Source organism: Sinocyclocheilus grahami, unplaced genomic scaffold (assembly GCF_001515645.1).
Source record: "Sinocyclocheilus grahami isolate Dianchi unplaced genomic scaffold, SAMN03320097.WGS_v1.1 scaffold553.1, whole genome shotgun sequence".
Classification (NCBI taxonomy): Eukaryota; Metazoa; Chordata; class Actinopteri; order Cypriniformes; family Cyprinidae; genus Sinocyclocheilus; species Sinocyclocheilus grahami.
The window spans coordinates 32,789-53,552 of record NW_015505732.1 but is presented as its reverse complement, the minus strand read 5'-3'; the positions used below and the strand labels follow the sequence as shown (position 1 = coordinate 53,552).

General features: G+C 38.6%; 1 protein-coding gene across 1 annotated transcript in view; it reads left to right on the top strand.

The window, feature by feature from the left end:
- Positions 1–20,764, top strand: part of LOC107556005 (pappalysin-1-like) — a gene marked incomplete at its 3' end in the record, with an annotated part of 64,013 nt that overhangs the window by 25,666 nt on the left and 17,583 nt on the right. The window contains exons 5-10 of the mRNA XM_016238972.1: positions 1,655–1,800; positions 3,426–3,719; positions 4,668–4,860; positions 6,896–7,025; positions 8,907–8,967; positions 12,350–12,848. Of these exons, the coding sequence (XP_016094458.1) occupies positions 1,655–1,800; positions 3,426–3,719; positions 4,668–4,860; positions 6,896–7,025; positions 8,907–8,967; positions 12,350–12,848 (1,323 nt within the window). The remainder of the gene's footprint in view (positions 1–1,654; positions 1,801–3,425; positions 3,720–4,667; positions 4,861–6,895; positions 7,026–8,906; positions 8,968–12,349; positions 12,849–20,764) is intronic.

Sequence of the window (20,764 nt, the reverse complement as noted above, 5' to 3'; positions counted from 1 at the left end):
TGCAACTGATGGATGAAAGATGGTTTAGAAAGATTAGAGTGAGAACAGAAGAAGAATTTTCAGATAAGCACCCCAAGTGGTTGTTTATTTTGTTTTGATTATGGGACATCTAGGGAGACATACTGATGGCTGCACCCCAAACATTCATCAACATTCCTTCTTAATTGTGGAATTCTGGATGAACACTCTGCTACATGCGTGGCACAACAATGGCTGTGTGGTCGGACGTTTATTTTTGTAGATCCAGAGCCTGTTACCACTTTGGTTGTTTGGAAATCTAGCTAACAGGAGACATCGGGTTGGAGTCCCTGAAAAATGTGAATGATATCAGCTTATGATGTCTTACATGTTTTAGGCACGTGTTTAAGTTATTCTCCATGCTTTTTGAAGAATGTGTACAGGGTCACATTGTTTTTGCAAGCAAACATCCCATCTGTAAAGAGAGGTTGTGTTTTTACCTTCACAAGATCACTGATCGGATCTGATGGTGTAAACCTTAGACACAGTAGTGGTTAACCCTAAGGCAAAAGTGAAATGCTTGTGTGAATCCTCAACATGTACTCATGCCGTATGCATTAATTCATGCCTTGCTTTGGATGTCTGCCAGTTTTGGGCATGTTATAGATGTGTAATAAGAAAAATGTCTGTCATGGCTTTGGTCCAGAGATTAGTCACATGTGAAAGGCCATACTACGTTATCATCTGCCTCTCTCGCAACATCCATGCTTTTCCATGGGCTATTGTGTGTGATGGGTTAATTGATGAATGGGGTTTCCTGAGGTGTCACATGGGTCACCTCAGGGAGGTCCTTCATCAGGTGCTTTACAGTCGTGTGAGCCCATAAAACTTACAGACGTTAATGTTTTTGCCCTAATGGAGTGCTCTGGTGTAAAACGGTCTAGCACGTTGAGTTACATGCTCATAAAAGCACCTGTCTGTGGAAAGACACTTATATTTGCACACCTGCTTTGGCCTCTTTAATGCGGACCAGACTGGGGAAAGAGAGAACATGGTTGTAATGGATTCATGAGTGATGTTAACAGTTGCTGGACAGCTTCTCCTTTGGCACAGTAGAGAGAGTGCAAATGAAAGATCAAAACTTGTTAGTTCTGATTATTCTTGCATAAATAGAATTTGCATGTACTGATAATTATAGTGACAATTTAAACTTTTAAGGTGAAGGGCCAAGAGCCAATATTTGCATAATCTAAAACAGGACTTCAAATCTTGAATATCACGAAGGATCCGTGGTGTCTCTGTTCAAAACTCCGAATTGCACAAACCGGAATTGTTATTGTAGTAATCACTCTCGTATCAACCACCCATCAGTATACTACATAAGAACAGCTAGACATTGACAGACATTCATAGTTTCGCTTTGAGGTAGCATCTCATCTCATTTCAAAGGAGTAACTATCCTTTTTCATCCTCTGTAGAACAAGTTTTCCAGCAACTTGCACTGGGGGGAATGTAGATTCATGGATTTGTCAAATAAGCAGTGGCTGCCAAATAAATTAAGCCCACTAATATTAAAGTCGATAATCTTGCAGCACTCTATCATGCAACATGACTGTTGGAACAAATAAGTATTTGTTCTGTGTATATTATAAACATTGTGCTCGTTTTAATCAAGTGTCTCCATCTCTTGCTCCAGGGCCTATCTGGATGTGAAGGAGCTAAAAGAGATCCTCAAGCTGGATGGTTCCACGCACCTCAATATCTTCTTCGCCAATTCCTCAGATGAAGACCTGGCTGGAGTTGCTACCTGGCCATGGGATAAGGAGGCACTGACACATCTAGGTATAGAACTTACTGCATAAATGCAGTCCAGGTCAAGAGTCTGAATTGCATTCCTGCAATCATTTAGGTCTTACTCTAGGCGCGTTTCCATTACAGATTTGCGCAAAACTTTGGCGATATTTTATAATTGTCGATAAAAAAGTATTGTGAAATGACTGCGTTTCCATTAACCAATGTTATGAGACTTAAACTTAACATTTTGCCTCTCGCGATAAGTCATGGCAATGGATTTTGGTGGGATTTTGGGTATATTTATTCAAAGGAGGCTTATGCGTGTATCTTTACAGAAGCAGCAAAGAGAGCCGCTTCATAAACGTGCGTGGCATAATAAACCATAGACTGTATAAAAACATAAACACAAGCACTGAATGGCCGCAGTCAGCTTCAGTGACCGTATCAGAGCAACACTGCACTGCAGATGTGTGCAGTGTAAATTGTCTAAGCATTAATAGTAGGGAAAGCCCCTTATACTGGAGCGCGGCCACTTGTGAAGTGTTTCTTGGAGGTTATAGTACATTGAAGAATGATCATATGACTTTTTACATACGCCATGTGACCTGTAAATGCGAAAAAGCCGTTTCCATTGCAGTTTTGCGAATTATTCCTTTTTCGGGCTATATTTATTCAAAGGAGGCTTATGCGTGTATCTTTACAGAAGCAGCAAAGAGAGCCGCTTCATAAACGTGCGTGGCGTAATAAACCATAGACTGTATAAAAACAAACACAAGCACTGAATGGCCGCAGTCAGCTTCAGTGACCGTATCAGAGCCACACTGCACTGCAGACGTGTGCAGTGTAAATTGTCTAAGCATTAATAGTAGGGAAAGCCCCTTATACTGGAGCGCGGCCACTTGTGAAGTGTTTCTTGGAGGTTATAGTACATTGAAGAATGATCATATGACTTTTTACATACGCCATGTGACCTGTAAATGCGAAAAAGCAGTTTCCATTGCAGTTTTGCGAATTATTCCTTTTTCGCATTGCCTGAAAAACCACCTCATGCGAGCGTAAAAACTTTTTTGTGATATATGGCCATTTTTGCGAAATTGACACGTTTCCATTAGACATATTTTCAATTCGCAATTTCAATTTGCGCAATTTGAAGGGTAATGGAAACGTACCTTCTGTCTGACACACTCTGTTCCTTTACCTTCATTCAGTGGTTCCTGTTCTCAAGACCCTTGCTTATTTTCTTAAGGGAAGCGTATCTGATTCAATGAAGTGAAGAGTATGCAAATGAATATGATCAAAATTACAGTACCTTTTAGCTGCATTTACCCTGTAAGACAGTGCACAGATTTTTTGGTTTGGTTTGTTAATTTTTTACTGTCTGATTACAATTACTTGAGAAGCAGTTGTATTGAATAAGAACATGACCGAACATGATATTTTATTGCATGTTCGTGCTCTAGGAGAACCTTCAACAACATCCGATCTGTACCAGATACCAGAGAAAATTTGGATTTGGTTGACAGTTTAAATGCAGATTTTATTCCTCTAATTCTAATTAATAAAAAAGAAGCTTGGGAAACAGCACTCTTTAAAAAAAACTTCAACAATCCTGAATATTTAGTCACACACACATTAGGGTTTACATTGTGTTCTTTTTCCTTCTCTCTTCTTAGGTGGCATCGTTCTGAATCCGTCTTTCTACGGTACATTTGGCCACACTCATACCATGATCCATGAGATCGGTCACAGTCTGGGATTGTACCATGTGTTCAGAGGTATCTCAGAGATCGAGTCCTGCAACGATGCGTGTTTAGAGACCGAGCCGTCACTGGAAACTGGAGATCTGTGTGCCGACACTAACCCCACACCCAAATACAAGCACTGCAGGGACCCTGAGCCTGGCAACGAAACATGTAGCAACCGCAATTTTGTTCACACACCCTTTAATAATTACATGAGTTACGCAGGTAAGAACATTTCTATGGAAACTCTTCTATTCTATTCTAAAATTCAACTTAATCTGGATTGGAAAAGACGGTAAAACTTTAGTTTCGGGACCAATTCTCACTATTAACTAGTTGCTTATTAGCATGCATATTAGCTGTTTATTAGCTGAATGCCTTATTCTACATGACCTTATTTTAGATCCCTTAAACCTACGCTATACCTAAACTTAACTTAACTACCTTACTATTAATAAGCAGCAAATTATGAATTTATTGAGGCAAAAGTCGTAGTTTATAGTTTTGTAGTTGTAGTAAAAATTTTGAAATGGTCAGTTTATTTTACTCTTTGTTTAGATTATAAGCATTCTACAATTATAATTGATATTTTTATTATACATTTTCAGATTTTAAACTATGGAACTCTGGGAAGTTTGAATACATTTGCAAACTTTCTCAACTTTGTTGTTGTTGTTGTTGTTTATACAGCATTATCACATTTTTTTATTTGACTGTATTGTATTAATTTTTTGCTCAACAGTAGCTGTTACTCGTGTCACCTCAGATTGTCCACTGCCAAAAATAAAAATAATTTGATTGATTTCCACATTGATCTTTGACCTTCTCAACAAGCATTCTACAATTATAATTGATATTTTTATTATACATTTTCAGATTTTAAACTATGGAACTCTGGGAAGTTTGAATACATTTGCAAACTTTCTCAACTTTGTTGTTGTTGTTGTTTATACAGCATTATCACATTTTTTTATTTGACTGTATTGTATTAATTTTTTGCTCAACAGTAGCTGTTACTCGTGTCACCTCAGATTGTCCACTGCCAAAAATAAAAATAATTTGATTGATTTCCACATTGATCTTTGACCTTCTCAACATGAATGCTTTTTCATGTGCTATGAATCTGTTAATAACTAGGCCTAATTACTGAACTTACACTCCATTTTTCCCCAGATGATGACTGCACTGATTCATTCACGCTTAACCAGGTGGCTCGCATGCACTGCTACCTGGACCTCATCTACCAGACCTGGCAACCCGAGTACCGGCCCCCTCCAGTCCCCATGGCTCCCCAAGTGGTAGAACAGGAACAAGACTTCATTACTGTTGAGTGGTTTCCGCCCATCTCTGGCCACTTCTATGACAGGTGAACTGAGGTTGCAGTGGCATAGCACATAACCTGGGGACTATTTTTTTTACAAATATATGTGGTAAAATACACAAGCATTTGGAGAGATCCAATCTGATATATTAAAGGTTGTGGAATATAAATGTGGATCTAGGCAGAGAAGAGACATGTCTAAGCATGTTCTGTTTTGTAAATATTGAAAGAGGAGAAGTCAGCGATATTTTGCAATCATTTTTTGAGTACAGTGAGAGGATGGATTGGAGGAAGTGCAAAACAACCAAGAATTCTCAGCGTCTGCCAAATCGCTAACACATGCTATCAATTAATGGCTCTATTTCTAAACTATGTTTAACCGGCTGCATCGCAGATAGAGTGGAATTATTCTCACAGCCTTCCAAAATCCTCGTGTTGGCTCTGGAATATCTGCATTTCATTTTGTCGAACTGAATGCAGTCAGAGATATTTATTTGTGGGCCTGCAGACAGTCCATGAGGGACTGTTATGTGAGAGACAGGTGGAATTCACTGAGGCAAGAGGCAGGGGAATCCCCTCAGAAGGAGCATGTTGAGACATGTTGCTCTCAAACTCTCCACTTGGACCATGTGACATTGTTTACTGTATATCAATATCGCATTCTAACACCGCAGTCAGACTGCTTAAACAGCAACCAGATTTGTCATTGACCTCAGGCAAAAGTGCTTACTGAGTCATTGGAGTTGATTAGGGAATTGTCACACCAGAGCAGTCTTGGGGAGTAACGTTTTTAAACGGTGTGACAGTAGTTTTTCCTATAACAACCTGCTTTTTCCAACAAGTAGTGGTGTAGTACAACATTATTATTTTCAAGGGTTATTAGTTGAGTTTAGTCTAAATGCAGATTCAATTGTATATAAAAAATCTAATTCTATTAAAAAAGTCGATACACTATAAAAAAAAATTATTTTAAATGAATCCTCACCTTGTCAGAGCGTTGTGACCCTGGCTCCTCACACTGATCTTGTCAAAGCGTCCCATCTCTCCTACAACAACACTTGAATTCTTAGCTGAATGAATGCATCTTTAAAATAGATTTTTTTTCATCTATTTTCATTTATTTTTTTTGCCTTTCAGTATGTCTTATACTTGTTTTCAGTGCAACTGTGAACAGCAAAATGAACAGTTAGCTGCTGGTGGGATTTTTTTTAAATTTATTTATTTTTTTCCTTTATAAATAGTCTACACAGCTGTGCTGCTCCAGAATTCGCAGACAGCTGCTTTTATTAATTGTTTGTGAGCGTGGCTGGCATAAAATAGCATCGTGTCAGTTAGTTCGACTCACATCTCACTCTTACTCTGCAAATCAGAGCTTTTTGTGGGATTTTTGGCCTGGTGATATATGGCGTATATGGTTTTTGTGGTCAAGGCTGTTTCAAAAGCATTACGCCCATTGTTTGGTGCCACTCGGGAGACGTTGCATTTCCTTACAGTTAAAACACTTCCCACGGTCAGGACGCAGATTCGTTCATGCCTTTATGGTGAGATGGTGTCTTGCAGTTTTAATTCATATCTCTAGCAGAAGGAAAGACTCATTATCAATCGGAGGAGTGTTTCCTCTTCAAAGACCTGCTTTGATGATAATGAACTCGCGCAGACAGTGATGGATACGGGTCAGAGATTGCTGCTAACCTTATTATCAGACCGCACTTCATTTCAGAACCCATAATTTTCACTAAATGTTCTACAGTTGGAGACAGACCATTCATAATTTCCTTGATATGGCACTCTCCGTTTAGGCAGCACACACACGCACTCTTAAAAATAAACATACAAGCTTTCTCACATAAACATTAATACGTGTCACACTCTGCACTTGTTGCAATGTTACGAAGACATGCCTGGGCTTGCCGCTGCTCCAGCGTGTAAACGGCTCTCTGTTTTCACTCTTGGAATGATGCCCTGTTAATCAGAGTCCCCTCAAGGAGCCCCTCTTACGCCAGTATTCATCCTAAGTGACGTGCCCTGAAGACCCCAGCACAGCTGCTTGGCAATCTGTCTGTTTGTGCTTCTCGGCCAGGGACGGCATTTCAGCGCCCTCGCTCTTCTGCCGCGTCTTCCCGATGGCATTGCCACTCCACCTGCCGGCCGTGGAGTTCACAGGGTTTGTGGCTGATGTCCTTAAGACACTCCTGCTGTTTGTATTTGCAGTAAAGTTAACTCAAATAGTATTTAATCCCAGAGTTAAATTACTGTAAACCTAAATACAGTAGTTTACGACAGGCTTTCAGTGAAGAAAGCTGTGTTGATTGTAGCAGCCCAGGCTCATTGAAAATACATGCTTGTGGCATTGTTTCTGAAACACCAATATTATGTGCCTTGTTTCTCGGCAAGTTAACTATCCAATGAGTGATGCTAAAACTCACGTACTGCGGCATTTTTATTCCAGGGAGTTCAAATGTCCGGGAAGGGTCGCTAAAAGGTTAATTCTCAATTGTGTTGGAAAATAACATGCCCCCTACACCAAACCCAACCCTAAACCTACCGATAGTGTTAACGAAAGCAAAAGTGATATGAGAACACATTTGCTGATGCAACCGCACTATTTTAGCAGTAGTTCCACGAGATTCGTACCTTCGTGCTTCAACTCACAAGTGCAACGTGTATCGTGTGAGCTACCAATGCAAACCTACTGTGTTAGAAAACCCATACATGTGAAGCTGTATATGTGACGCAAATGTTCATGAGTATCAGTTTTAAAACCTCACAGGATGTTAAAATAGTTTTGAAGCTAACATAATATTGTTCAAGGAATTGTGCGAAAGCACTTAAGTAACCCTTTATACACAAAAGGAATGTCTGAGCTTCTGTCTCCCATGGTGATTTATACTGCCAAGCTCCAAAAAACACGTACAACTATTTCATACAGCGTTTACTCCAAGGCTTCTGATGTGATATGATAGCTTTGTGTGATGAACAGTCACATTAAAGTCCTAGCAGCTCTCAAATATCATTTATGGTTGCAGTTTTCAGACTTGCTGTAGTATAATCAGTCACGCAACACTAAGAACCAATAGTGTTTGTTGTCAACTTAGATATGCTACAGGCTAATTTTTGACATCTTTCTTAGACCTCATATCACTCAGTTCAGTAAACTTAACTGAAAGGAACAATTAGAATGACGTCAAAATGGTCAACGACAACAGAGCAGAACAACTAATTTCCTTGTATTTAGTGAACAGTATATTAGCATGGTGCTAATAACATCAAGGTTGTAGGTTCAATTCCCAGGGAATGCATTCAAGGTATACATTTCATAATTTTATGCAATGCAAGTCACTTTGAATAAAACCATCTGCCAAATGTATGCTGATATTTTTATTTTTTTGCAGCTTGAGGGCATAAATCACCTCCTTTCAGTGTATGAAAAACAAAGGCCTTATTCATTAATAATGCTGATAAACATGCTTATAATAATTAGAAACAATTAACGTGCATTGGTGTGGACGCTATATAGTTATCCTTATCGAGCCTAACGAGCCTTTATGCTGGAAGTGTATAAGGACAAAATTGAAAAGAATAATATTCATAAAGAATGGTTTACCCAATGATTAAAAATGGCTTAGTTTGAGCAATGGCTGAGAGACACTATCAGTGTTATTTTAGTATAGTTGAGTTATTATATTTTTTATCAATATTTTGAATTTACTTTTTATTATTTATTTTATATTGTGATTTTGTTTTTTTATTTAAACTTTTAGAAATTTTATTGTGTGTCATTGTTATTAGTAATTTTTTTGTTAATATATCTATATAGTTTTTATTCATTTGTATTTCACTTTCAGTTAGTTATTTTATTGGATCAAGTTGATGAAAATGAGATACAAAGAAAGAAACCAGCCGAAACAAGTTTGTTTTAATATTTCACTTTTTCAATTAACATTTAATTTATTTTATAAGTAACAAAAATGCATCTTTAATGTTTTAGTTTAATAACCCTGGTCACCATCAGCCACAAGGGCTCTAGGGAAGATCAATCTAAATCTATTTGATCATTTATCAGTATCATTTACCCATCTTGATCTCAAAAGTTTTTCACTAGCCGTGTTCCTACATCGCACAGAGGCTCCCCGAAGCAGACCTGTGCTCACAGTTCAATGTACCACAATTACCTTAAGCGGGACGTTTTCAGCCGCACTAACACCAACCCCCCACTTTCCCTTTTTTTCCATGAATGAGCACTTTCCTAGACAAGCTAATACCCCAATGGGATTAGCTAATCAAGTGAAAATGCAAGGCCCTAATTCATGGTTTAATTGTCAGGTCACCTTGAAAACCTGCCCACCCTGCTGTGGCGGCTGAACCCTGACACTAGTACCCAGGGTGCGAACTACGGGGGAGCTAGGGGAAGCTCGGCTCTCCTTAATAAGACATGGGCTCCCCTGAAAACAGGATTTGTGAAATTTTGGGGGGTCTCAAAATATTGACTGTTATTTTGACGTGCAATTTGAGTTTTGTGTAACGTGATCATTGTGGATTATTATGTGTAAAATTGCAAAAATATAATTCATTCATTCATGCATGACGGCTATTTAAACCTAATTCACTTCAATAAAGATAACTATACATGCTATTCTTGTCATGCATTGCAAATTCCACTCATGTTTAGTACATGTTAACTCAAAGATTCATAGCACAAATATAAACGTTGGACTCTGTGGTCGATTCTGTGTTAAGGTAAGGCATGTTATTCGCAATTATGTGTTGTGGCTGGGTTGGTATAGGTCTGCGTGACTCTCGATGTCTTAGGCCTAATTGAACGGAGGAATTATGGTATTCTTCTGTAGCCTGACGACGAGTAACTTTAACCGTTGTTCATGTGAACTCAAAGACAGCCGATGCTTTGTTTATAGACTATTTGTGGGTGGCTGTTTGTTGTTTCACCTATCAATTTGTGTCGATAAAGTATAATAGGGTAAATCCTGTATAGTGATTTATCCTACATAGTGTTATATAAAGCAAGTAGTGCATACACTTGTAGCTGTTATGCATCTTTGTAAGTCATTGTAAGCCCTTGAGGCATGCGCACGAACCCCCCGTTATAAAAAAAACACAAGTGGGCTCCCCCAAAGTCCACGGTATAGTTTGAACGCTGCTAGTACCTCCGGGACAGGGTTAGTAGTCCACCACGGAGTCATTGAGATAAGACAGTTACTCATCTTATGAAATGACTACCTGATGAATTCATTCATTACGGCCGTTTAAGCTCTTTTTTTTAACATGTGTTTGCAAGGAGATATTTTCCCATCTTAAAAAAAAAAAAAGTGCTGTGGCTCCCCAAAAGGCGCGTAAGCGAGGTGAGAACGTAAACATGCAGTATCGAAGACATTTTTATCATATGTTTACTTCTATTCTGGCCACACACATACTCACAATAATAAATGTGTTGAGATGATGTGGTGGACAACCAGAAACTCAGTGCTCAGTTGATTAAACACTGGAATTTTGTGCACTGCCCAGAAATGAGGTTAGCAAATGGCTTTTGCTGTTGCCAGTTTGGAATTGCACAAAGGAAAAGCAGGAGAACACACTGTCTGCAGTGCCCTGGCTTCTCCCCACATTTGATGAATGTCGGGGTACGTCACTCCCCGTCAAATGAGTTGCTGTTGACTCCAAATATAGCTAGACTGCAGCACACGAGAGGTAATTGCCAGGCTGAAATCAAAAGCCTTGTGCGGGCCTCATCATCGGGTCGCTCAGATTTCTGGTTTTTGAGACAGAAACGAGAGAGAATGTGAAGGAGAAATGGTCGGACAAGATGGAATTTAACAACATGCGACTCTATGCATCAAGTGTGTGGCTGCATTTCTCATTATGCGCTACTCCTTTTTCTGCTGTACTTTACAATATATTGTTCCTGCTTCAGTTCATGATACTGCACAGAACTGGGTTACTGGTGTTATTTTAGTGGTGCTATGATGCAGTGTTCCCTGAAATGTGCACTGTAGTCATTCTGTACTTTGCATGAATATTTATAGAATTTATATGAAGTAGTATAGTGTTAACAAAAACTATGACCTAAGATAAGACGAAAACAAGACGACGGCAATATCATTAAACACTAACAGTGACTATATCAACACGTAATATTATTGACGAAAAAAGATGAGACTAAAATGTAGTTTAAAACAATAAAAACTCACTCAATAAAAATGTCAAAAAAAAAGTGTGGTCGAAAAAATATCTACCTACACTGGTTTTAATGCTTGGGGTTGCCAGATGGCACAAGTGCAAATCCCCCATCTTTTCAGTGCTTATAGGTGAAAGTGTTTCAAATGAAAACGGTCATGATCAGTAATCGCGTTTTATATTTTCAAGCAAAATAATTGTCATAATCAGTTTAACCATTATGCAGCATGACTAAAATATTATAACTTGACTAAATTCCCAGACTTTTACTCAATGAAATCATGACTAAACAAAACACAGGATAGGTTGACTAAGTAGTGTTTCGTTAACGAAAAAATATTTGTTGACAACATTTTTTTTTACATGAAAGATGAGACGAAGACAAGACTAAAACAACATCATTAAACGCTAACTATGACTATATCAACATGCAATATTCATACAAAATACATTTTTTTTTTATTTAGTACTGACCTGAATAAGATATTTATCATAAAAGACAAAAAAAAAAAACAGCTGTGGATCATCCAGGTAACAACACATTAAGAATCAAGCATATGTAAACTTTTGAACGGGGTCATTTTTATAAATAATTTTCTTTTGTGGACTATATGTAAATGTATTTTATGTTAAATATCTTATTCAGGTCAGTACTAAATAAAAAAATAAATGCATGCATTTTGTATGATCCCTCTTATTTTGGTAAAATAATTAGCATTTTGCAGATACTGCAAAGTTTATGTACATTTTTTTTTACCACAACTGTATATCCAAAATCTTTAAAAAAATGCCCCAATCAGAGCTTTCGTGCTTTCAGATGAAAGTGTCTCAAACAACAATAATGATCAGTAATTGCCATTATAATTTTGAGAAAATTCATTGTCATTTATTTGTTTAACCATAAGTTTTTTTAGTTTTTTTTTTTTTAGTTCCAAGACTAAAACTTGACTAAATAAAAATAAATAAATACATACATACAAAATAGGATAGGTTGACTAAATTTGATAAAGAAGAAAGGGGACATTTGAAACTTGACAAAATTAACATTTAGTAGTAAGTGATCCTATTTATGAAATTTAAGGCCTGTATTTTGTTTGCAAAAGCTTGGCTTAGGAGCCATAGAGAAAATCTGGTTCATATCCTTTTTTTTTTTTTTTTTGCAAGCCTCAAGTTACTGTAGTTCCCCTTCTACTAGATCACAATAATCGCTTTTTATCTATATTTTAAACAGCTGCCTTTACAGTTGTCCTGTCATGAACTGGTAAAGGAATATCAAAAAGACGACAGCATACCACAAATGAAAACTTTGAAATTCTAACTTTAATGCATTTGATGTATCTCTTAGGACCACCAGATGTAGAGCAGGCATGCGAGCCCAGCGTCCGCACGTGGAGTCCGCATAACGGCATGGATCTAGGAATGGTGCCTCCTCCCTGCCCTCTGCAAGGCTGCATGTTACAGCTGGAGTTTGCATATCCGGTGGTCCCTGACTCCCTCACAGTGTGGGTGACCTTCTCCTCCCAGGAGGAAACCGTTCTGCCTGCCATCCACAATATCATCTTATTGACTGTCGGTGGCAACAACCTGTCTCTGGGTCCCAGCAATTTGTTCTGCGACACACCGCTGACCATCAAGCTGGATGTGCTTGAGAAGGTGTACGGCGTGCAGTTTTTCACCATGGAGCAACATTTGGAAATTGATGCTACTCTGCTCACGTCCAAACCCGACTGTCCGCTGTGTCGAGAATGTGAGCCGCTGCACTATAGGCTCCTGCGGCAGCCGCCATTTGTTCACGCACCCCAGGGCGTCATGCTGAGAGACTCAATGCGAAGATACATGGACAGGTGAGACTTTTGAATAAATAAATAAAATGAATAATGTGCTCTTCAAATTGCTCATTCACACGGTACCTAATGCAATGAATACACTGAACCTTATTGTAAAGATGCTAATACTTCTTTGAAATTTTTTTTTTCGTTGTATTCCAGGTGAATTTTTTTATTGCAATTATGTTTTCAGGCTCTGGCTAGTGTTTAGATACTCTTGCTACCTCTTCCAGAAAAAAAATCGTATTGACTTTGTAACTTGTCTTCGATTTGGATCTGTTTTACCACAGAACAAAACTAACGTAATTCATAGTTGGAGTGCGAAATGTGCCTGGTCAGCATTAGGCACAGCAAATCCCCGCTCAAATCTTGTGGTGTCTCTCTGTTCCTTTTCAATTTTCCAACGAAGCCAAAAGAAACAAAGAGAAGGATGCAGCTGTTGGTTGTTTTCCGTCCAGCGCCTGGCATTAGAATGCCAGTAAATGCCATCTGTGCCATCTTGAGGTTCCTCTGGCCTCGGCCGGGCACCTCTGGTTTGGGCAGTAATACGCTAACACTTTCCGACTTAAGGCCAGATACTGGGTCTCTGGTCAGCATTTCTGTATTGGCCACTTCAGCATGCATGTGAAATTAATGGTTTAACTTGCCACCCACTGATATAGTAGCTCAACATTGCAGAGTGTTTCCAATTGTTTTGGGAAATGTGCGAATCACATATTTATCTACCACCAGCATAGATTAGCTTTGCACAGACAATTATCACAGTACAATGATCAGAATAGAGGAGAACGGGGATGGTTGGTCGATAAAGTATAATAGGGTAAATCCTGTATAGTGATTTATCCTACATAGTGTTATATAAAGCAAGTAGTGCATACACTTGTAGCTGTTATGGATCTTTGTAAGCCCTTGAGGCATGCGCACGAACCCCCCGTTATAAAAAAACCACAAGTGGGCTCCCCCAAAGTCCACGGTATAGTTTGAACGCTGCTAGTACCTCCGGGACAGGGTTAGTAGTCCACCACGGAGTCATTGAGATAAGACAGTTACTCATCTTATGAAATGACTACCTGATGAATTCATTCATTACGGCTGTTTAAGCTCTTTTTTTTAACATGTGTTTGCAAGGAGATATTTTCCCATCTTAAAAAAAAAAAAAGTGCTGTGGCTCGTCAAATGCAGCGTAAGCGAGGTGAGAACGTAAACATGCAGTATCGAAGACATTTTTATCATATGTTTACTTCTATTCTGGCCACACACATACTCACAATAATAAATGTGTTGAGATGATGTGGCCTGGACAACCAAAAACTCAGTGCTCAGTTGATTAAACACTGGAATTTTGTGCACTGCCCAGAAATGAGGTTAGCAAATGGCTTTTGCTGTTGCCAGTTTGGAATTGCACAAAGGAAAAGCAGGAGAACACACTGTCTGCAGTGCCCTGGCTTCTCCCCACATTTGATGAATGTCGGGGTACGTCACTCCCCGTCAAATGAGTTGCTGTTGACTCCAAATATAGCTAGACTGCAGCACACGAGAGGTAATTGCCAGGCTGAAATCAAAAGCCTTGTGCGGGCCTCATCATCGGGTCGCTCAGATTTCTGGTTTTTGAGACAGAAACGAGAGAGAATGTGAAGGAGAAATGGTCGGACAAGATGGAATTTAACAACATGCGACTCTATGCATCAAGTGTGTGGCTGCATTTCTCATTATGCGCTACTCCTTTTTCTGCTGTACTTTACAATATATTGTTCCTGCTTCAGTTCATGATACTGCACAGAACTGGGTTACTGGTGTTATTTTAGTGGTGCTATGATGCAGTGTTCCCTGAAATGTGCACTGTAGTCATTCTGTACTTTGCATGAATATTTATAGAATTTATATGAAGTAGTATAGTGTTAACAAAAACTATGACCTAAGATAAGACGAAAACAAGACGACGGCAATATCATTAAACACTAACAGTGACTATATCAACACGTAATATTATTGACGAAAAAAGATGAGACTAAAATGTAGTTTAAAACAATAAAAACTCACTCAATAAAAATGTCAAAAAAAAGTGTGGTCGAAAAAATATCTACCTACACTGGTTTTAATGCTTGGGGTTGCCAGATGGCACAAGTGCAAATCCCCCATCTTTTCAGTGCTTATAGGTGAAAGTGTTTCAAATGAAAACGGTCATGATCAGTAATCGCGTTTTATATTTTCAAGCAAAATAATTGTCATAATCAGTTTAACCATTATGCAGCATGACTAAAATATTATAACTTGACTAAATTCCCAGACTTTTACTCAATGAAATCATGACTAAACAAAACACAGGATAGGTTGACTAAGTAGTGTTTCGTTAACGAAAAAATATTTGTTGACAACATTTTTTTTTACATGAAAGATGAGACGAAGACAAGACTAAAACAACATCATTAAACGCTAACTATGACTATATCAACATGCAATATTCATACAAAATACATTTTTTTTTATTTAGTACTGACCTGAATAAGATATTTATCATAAAAGACAAAAAAAAAAAAAACAGCTGTGGATCATCCAGGTAACAACACATTAAGAATCAAGCATATGTAAACTTTTGAACGGGGTCATTTTTATAAATAATTTTCTTTTGTGGACTATATGTAAATATATTTTATGTTAAATATCTTATTCAGGTCAGTACTAAATAAAAAAATTAATGCATGCATTTTGTATGATCCCTCTTATTTTGGTAAAATAATTAGCATTTTGCAGATACTGCAAAGTTTATGTACATTTTTTTACCACAACTGTATATCCAAAATCTTTAAAAAAATGCCCCAATCAGAGCTTTCGTGCTTTCAGATGAAAGTGTCTCAAACAACAATAATGATCAGTAATTGCCATTATAATTTTGAGAAAATTCATTGTCATTTATTTGTTTAACCATAAGTTTTTTTAGTTTTTTTTTTTTTAGATCCAAGACTAAAACTTGACTAAATAAAAATAAATAAATACATACAAAATAGGATAGGTTGACTAAATTTGATAAAGAAGAAAGGGGACATTTGAAACTTGACAAAATTAACACTTAGTAGTAAGTGATCCTATTTATGAAATTTAAGGCCTGTATTTTGTTTGCAAAAGCTTGGCTTAGGAGCCATAGAGAAAATCTGGTTCATATCCTTTTTTTTTTTTTTTTTGCAAGCCTCAAGTTACTGTAGTTCCCCTTCTACTAGATCACAATAATCGCTTTTTATCTATATTTTAAACAGCTGCCTTTACAGTTGTCCTGTCATGAACTGGTAAAGGAATATCAAAAAGACGACAGCATACCACAAATGAAAACTTTGAAATTCTAACTTTAATGCATTTGATGTATCTCTTAGGACCACCAGATGTAGAGCAGGCATGCGAGCCCAGCGTCCGCACGTGGAGTCCGCATAACGGCATGGATCTAGGAATGGTGCCTCCTCCCTGCCCTCTGCAAGGCTGCATGTTACAGCTGGAGTTTGCATATCCGGTGGTCCCTGACTCCCTCACAGTGTGGGTGACCTTCTCCTCCCAGGAGGAAACCGTTCTGCCTGCCATCCACAATATCATCTTATTGACTGTCGGTGGCAACAACCTGTCTCTGGGTCCCAGCAATTTGTTCTGCGACACACCGCTGACCATCAAGCTGGATGTGCTTGAGAAGGTGTACGGCGTGCAGTTTTTCACCATGGAGCAACATTTGGAAATTGATGCTACTCTGCTCACGTCCAAACCCGACTGTCCGCTGTGTCGAGAATGTGAGCCGCTGCACTATAGGCTCCTGCGGCAGCCGCCATTTGTTCACGCACCCCAGGGCGTCATGCTGAGAGACTCAATGCGAAGATACATGGACAGGTGAGACTTTTGAATAAATAAATAAAATGAATAATGTGCTCTTCAAATTGCTCATTCACACGGTACCTAATGCAATGAATACACTGAACCTTATTGTAAAGATGCTAATACTTCTTTGAAATTTTTTTTTCGTTGTATTCCAGGTGAATTTTTTTATTGCAATTATGTTTTCAGGCTCTGGCTAGTGTTTAGATACTCTTGCTACCTCTTCCAGAAAAAAAATCGTATTGACTTTGTAACTTGTCTTCGATTTGGATCTGTTTTACCACAGAACAAAACTAACGTAATTCATAGTTGGAGTGCGAAATGTGCCTGGTCAGCATTAGGCACAGCAAATCCCCGCTCAAATCTTGTGGTGTCTCTCTGTTCCTTTTCAATTTTCCAACGAAGCCAAAAGAAACAAAGAGAAGGATGCAGCTGTTGGTTGTTTTCCGTCCAGCGCCTGGCATTAGAATGCCAGTAAATGCCATCTGTGCCATCTTGAGGTTCCTCTGGCCTCGGCCGGGCACCTCTGGTTTGGGCAGTAATACGCTAACACTTTCCGACTTAAGGCCAGATACTGGGTCTCTGGTCAGCATTTCTGTATTGGCCACTTCAGCATGCATGTGAAATTAATGGTTTAACTTGCCACCCACTGATATAGTAGCTCAACATTGCAGAGTGTTTCCAATTGTTTTGGGAAATGTGCGAATCACATATTTATCTACCACCAGCATAGATTAGCTTTGCACAGACAATTATCACAGTACAATGATCAGAATAGAGGAGAACGGGGATGGTTGTAAGAGGGGGCCAGTTGTAACACTGTTATTTGAAGCATCTACTGTAGAAATTATGTACAGGGATGAAAGGTTTTATAGGTTTAATGTGGTTTGCATATCCAGTATTTTCTTTTCTAGTAATTTCCAGTATTTCGGATTGATTGAGGTGTTTACATGAAGGATTTTCCAACTGAGCTACCAATTATTAACAGATTATTATCATATTATTATACTCTCAGAAAAAAGTACAAAAACTGCCACTGAGGCAGTACCCTTTCAAAAGGTAATAATATATATAATTTAGGTACAGATCTACCTTTTAAGGTACAAAAAGTCACCCTTTTGGGTTAAATAAAGTACAAAGATGTATATTTTAAGTACAGAAGTGTACCATCCCAGTAACAGCTTTTGTACCTTATTTATTTATGTATCTATTCTGAGAGCGCAGGTTGTCCATAAACATTGCCACTGAAGTAATGTTGCAGTTAATTAAATAATGGTACACTGATGTGTAGTGATGATTGACCATTTGTGACGACACCTGCTGCTTAGGAGTAGAGTCACTAAAGATGCCCACTCACTATTTTCTTAAGTTTATTGGACTTTTTTCCACCCCATATTGTGCAAGCTCTTTCTCCACTATACTGTAGCTGAATAAAACAGACTTGATTTTGATCTGATGTGAGGTAGGTAAGATTTTGGCTCAAGTAAATTGTGGTCAACTCACAGCTGGGTTTGAGAGTCTGTTTTCTGAGTGACGTTGATTCTGAGATCTGAATCAATTACAATCACATATTCTGAGATCCCATGCATTAATTACCTCAGCTCTGATCCAAAAACGATATTGATCTTTGGTAAATATGCTCTGACACCTCTACCTAATTTGGGTCACCCGTGTGTCTCCCTCTCACTTGGCACTCACTCATTAATTTGAATGGGGAGACTTAGGTTTTGGATTCATACATTATGGGACCTTAGGAAATATGAGAGTAGGTTTAAAGCTCTGGAACATAGGAGTAAATCACGGAGGGGGGTTGACCCTGCATGTGTGTAACTCTGGCCTTCAGAAAACCCCCAGCCATCTGCTATTCCTCTCCCTGACCTGGCCCTCTTTGCTGTCATGGCTTCAAAGGGCACCCCTGCTTTGAGCTGACAGGACCCCCCTGCCAATGAGACAGAGGCCAAGACAACTGGCCAACTCATCCGCTTTAGGGGCCCCAGCCTCCTGCAACCTGGTCCCCCTTGGTCTAAGACTCTCACCTCTGTCATGTCAAGTCCGCTGACTATGGTATTCCATAAGCTCCACCCTCCTACCAGCTCCACTGCTAATGATGGAACGATTACAGAGGTTTGATTTGGTGCCCCACGGTCCTTAATCTCACTAGAAAATTGCTTTTGTCCAGCTTTCGGGATTAGTACATTTGAGAGAAATTTGCATCGTAACCAATGTACAGTTCTAGATCTTTCATTGTTTATCAAAAACATATCCCTTGACCACTTTTTAAAAATTTCAAGGGTTTTAGTTAAGACAGTGTTAGGTATTTTAAAACAAGGTGATCTTTGGAACAATGCTATTTCATTACCACGTGTAGGCTCTTTTCATGTTTACTTGAAGATCCTCCTAATTCCTAACTGGATTTGGACCAAAACGTTCCATCAAGTACAAGAATGTTGCCTAGATTATGTGTAAACCGATGTAAGTTGCATAGGGAATGTGCATGTGCTATGCACCGCTGTAGAGCTTTTGACGTCATAGCTGACCACAGTAATCCCTGTTTACCAGAAGTCATGTTCCGAAGGAAGATTTGCACTGTGGAAATGTTGGAGTTTCTCTCTAATGTCACCGCTATGAGTTGATCTCCTTTATGTGTGATTAACATAACTTCTCAATCAGAATAACTGGGGATGACCCAACTAATTATTTATCTTCGTTGGTGTGTTCACTGTATCACTGCAGTTCCATCATCCCCGACTGAATCCCTAGAAATACAAGGAAAACCAAATCTGCTGTGGTTTCGGAAATATGACTATGTGCAGGCACTGGTGGAGTTGGAATTCTTTGAAAGGTCGATTGTTTAGTGAGAACTACTGGCGGTCTGCCGAGATGTTGGCATCTCATTTGAAACCATCATTTGCCATTTTCCCAGAAAGCGACTAAACCTTGTCTATTCTTTTGCAGAAAACACTCGTGCTATTGTTGTTTACGTATGGCGTTTCTTTGGAGGAGGTCGCTTGAGTAGCTACTTTTTCTTGTCTTTGAGCACTTCATAAGTCCTGATTTGTATCTGTGGTCAGTCTTCCAACGAGTATTAAGTCTCTTTCTTTTTTATCAAGAATTCCAGGAGGAGGAATTTTTATTGAATGAAGTATTGTCTGAATAGAAATCTTTCACTAAATTTCACTCATCGTGAGACAATAGGGAAAACATAGGTGACAAATAAATCCATTTAAAACGTAATTATTAACATTTTAAGGTGTAACAGAAGAGATCAATCATTTCTAGTTTCTCTGTCTTTCTCTTTCCAGTTTATAACTTCAACATGAGTTCTATAAGTTATCCACTGAGAATCAGAGGTGCAAACAGCTTAACATGTTGAAATCTGCCAGTGTTTAACCAATAAGCTGCAAGCGGAATTCTGTTGACATTAACTTATTTCATGCCATGTCATCAACATATATTTATGCCATAAGCGTATTGGCGGGCCTGTTGATCTCTCAAGAGTGGCTGGCTTACATGATATCATATGACATCATCAGCTGCACCCGTTCAGAACAGTTGAGAATACAGTGAGACATGTGCGTTAATAAGATACAGATGAAGTTGTGTTAAAGGGTGGATGCTGAGCAGAGGATGATGGCATGCTCTGAGACTGATTCCTTCAACACCTCAACACATCTGTGAGGAAGAATTTTATGCAATAGGAAGTGGAACTGCTTCTCCGTAGGGATAGGCATGAGTATTCAGAAGTGACGGCAGTGATCAATCATTCAAAGATCTGATCAATTTTCATTTGAAATCTAAAAAAACGCTATACTCAAATGCATTTTCCAGTTCATCTGAATTTGCATCAGCGCTGGATGTGATTTTCCTTAGCTTAGTAAGTAGAAGCTCTTCAATGCACTGGCAATATATTGTTCATTGAGTGACGCAACATATACTGTAGGCTTCAGATAGCCAGCCACAACCCAAGAACAAGCTCCATTCTTCAACACAATAGTTAGTACAAAAACTCCAATATAACAGAAACTCTTCTAAATACCCAACATAATGGAATATTCAATACTAGAAAGTATTTCCGTTTACTCACA